Source organism: Oculina patagonica, unplaced genomic scaffold (assembly GCF_052425735.1).
Source record: "Oculina patagonica isolate OP01 unplaced genomic scaffold, crgOcupat unplaced1707, whole genome shotgun sequence".
NCBI lineage: Eukaryota > Metazoa > Cnidaria > Anthozoa > Scleractinia > Oculinidae > Oculina > Oculina patagonica.
Window position 1 is genome coordinate 1 of NW_027557746.1, and position 2,932 is coordinate 2,932.

General features: G+C 36.2%; 1 protein-coding gene across 1 annotated transcript; it reads left to right on the plus strand.

Moving 5' to 3' along the window:
• Positions 1 to 155: 155 nt before the first annotated feature.
• Positions 156 to 2,208, plus strand: LOC144640046 (ATP-dependent RNA helicase A protein-like). Its single transcript, XM_078499276.1, has 4 exons — positions 156 to 369; positions 1,027 to 1,183; positions 1,506 to 1,600; positions 2,089 to 2,208. Exons 1-4 carry the CDS (start codon positions 172 to 174, stop codon positions 2,206 to 2,208), a joined length of 570 nt encoding a protein of 189 aa, XP_078355402.1. The 5' UTR covers positions 156 to 171.
• Positions 2,209 to 2,932: the final 724 nt, after the last annotated feature.

Genomic DNA, 2,932 nt, shown 5'->3' on the forward strand with positions numbered 1-2,932 from the left:
TGAACTTCCAATGCTAACACAGTAACTGTTTCTCAATGAGGAGTTTTCAATGTTTTTTTTTAATTTAATCAAAACATGAAGGTAAGCTGTATTGATTGTTTCTTTTTCCATGCACACACATTTAGGTAAAGGAAGCTAAAAAAAGCTACTAACTTGGCAGCCTTTTCTTTTATGCCAGATATAGCAAGAGTGCATACTTTTCAATTTGCATTTACATGTTATACAAGTAAACAAAACAGTGAAAAATGTATTGACTGTTTACTGTTATTTCATTCCTTTGTCATAGGGGTTCTTCTCAGAAAACTTGAAAATGGTCTTCATGGCATTTCTCATGTTGTTGTGGATGAGATTCACGAGCGTGACATAAATGTAAGTTTTTGGAGATGACACTTGACTTAAATACTGCCTATCTCCATGTTTGAATGTAAATGGCTACTGGCAAACTGTACAAAGTGTATATAGTGTCTTTGTAGTTGTGTCAAAGATTAATAAACATCACCGGATATGCACACTTTATCCCACTGCGTCATGCAGCCAAACATAACACAATAGGGAAAAATTTAAATAGTAATCTCAACTTGTTCCGCTTCGTTGCATTCATTGTGCACGCTTCAATAATTTGTTCTCATTTTCTCAGAAACAAAGTGCTAACCAGCCAAAAAAATACAAGGGAATGTATTCACCCCAAAAAGTCACTAAGGATTGATTTTAAGGGGAAGTATTATGAGCATCACTTCAAAGTCAAAAGTCAAAAGAAATATTTACATTAATAGAAACCTTAAATATAATGGTCTAGCTTTCCACTAAAGTAACAAAAGAAGTATTATCATGAGTGATGCAGGCGTGAGATTTCAAACTAATAACACTTTGCTCTCCTTTGAATGATTCACTTAATATCTTCACCTTGGTGTTCTAGGTGCATCTCTCGAATGAGCGAAGCTGTTTAGTCATAATTATAGCTCTGTAATGGCCACAAATGCATCAAAATCCCCATGATACTTAGTAAGAAGCTGTTTTTTTCTTCAGACTGATTTTGTGTTGGTCATCTTGCGCGACATGATTCAAGCCTACCCCAACTTGCGAGTTGTTCTTATGTCAGCCACCATTGACACTCAGATGTTTACAGAATACTTTGGTAACTGTCCTATTGTGGAAATAGAAGGAAGAGCATTTCCTGTTCAAGGTACAGTAGCTCTTTTAAAATTAATCTGTCGAAGAAGAAAGAAACTGGTGTCATTTGGTTAATACTGCCAACTGCTACTAAAGCAGACATATTTTGGACAAGCCCCGACTGTTTGCCCTAGAAGGGAGTAATGTCCCGGACTGAATGTACATGCAGCTACAAACATTTCAAACTTTATGATTTTTAGCAAGGTGTGTCTCTGCACACACCTTGCTAAAAATCATAAAGTTTGAAAATTTAGTTGCCGTGTTCAACCCTGGACATACATATATGGACATAAGTGCAGTGCAGGAAAATTATTGTTTTTATTCTGCTTGCACAGAATATTACCTTGAAGATGTGATCCAGATGTTGAATTTTGTTCCACCTCTTCCTGAAAAAAAGAAAAAGAGGGATGATGTTGATGATGACGAGGAGGTGAGAATTACGTTATGAACGCTATCAGTATCTATAAAAAAACAAGCTAAACATGCAGAGGTTGAAAGCTTGTGACTGGCCAAGCTTAAAATGGCTTTGTCACGGATTATACCAAATTTCTAAACAGCCACAATAAATATTTGTGTCGTAAGAAACCTTAAAATAATGGTCCAGTTTTATTAACAGTTGCTATATTAGTGCATTGAAACTTACAACAAGCGTCATTGGCTACGGATGGCACGGATGGAAATGGATTGCAATTAAAAAAATTAAGGCTTAATTTTTCAAATGGTTTCTACGCGTCTCAGAAAAAACAATATTTATAGCCGTGCCTTGATTTCTCTCAGAAAATAGCATTTATATCTTCCTTTAGAGGTTCAAAGATAATGATTTCCTTGGGTTAAAATGGCTTCCTCTAATTTCAGAGCAAAATCTTCTAAATCCTCGTGACGTAGCCCCTTTAATAGCAATGTTGTATCTTCTTGTAGGAAAACTGTAACTTGACATGCAGTGATGACTATTCCTTCCAAACCAAGAATGCTTTAGCACAACTCAGTGAAAAGGAAATGTCTTTTGAGCTTGTGGAGGTAACCTTATTTAAACCGTGAATGTTTTAAGTTGATTTTAATTTCTAGTATAGTAGATTGACAGGTACCTGATCGATTGTAGCCTAGATTTTGGCGAAAGGAGCCTCTGCAATCACATTTTTATTTTCATCTTAGCCCCTGGTGTTGAAATATGAGTGTAAAAAGTCGAAATATATAAAAATGAAATACGTTAAAAGTCGGAAAGACATTAGTCTGCAGTAAACCTTTTCAGTAAGGTAAATGCTTGTCCTTCCACTTGTTTGATCTATAAAAGTACAAACCATGAAACAATGTGGTGGATTTGTTGATAATGACATCATTTAATGATTTGGATATGAAAGAAATCACGTCTGTCGGTCCCAGGGGGGGGGGGTACTTGCAGTATACATGACGGGGGGGTCCGACGGAGCTTCATATTGCGAACCCAAAAAAATTCATGAGCCTGAAATTTTACACCCAAAAAATACCTGACATCAAAATTTTCTACCCCAAAAAGTAAAGATCTAGCACCTCGATACTGATTTATTGAATAAAACAGACTTTAAGATTAAAAAAATATATGACAGATCTCTTGACCCAAAAAAATACCAAGGGAGGGAAAATTTTCAACCCAAAAAAATACGTCTGACCTCCCCGTCATGTATACTGCAAGTACCCCCCCCCCCCCCCTGGGCTGTCGGTGTGATTACTGTGAACAAACAATGTAAGTGAAAGTGACTTATGACGCATTATTATTAAACTTTGT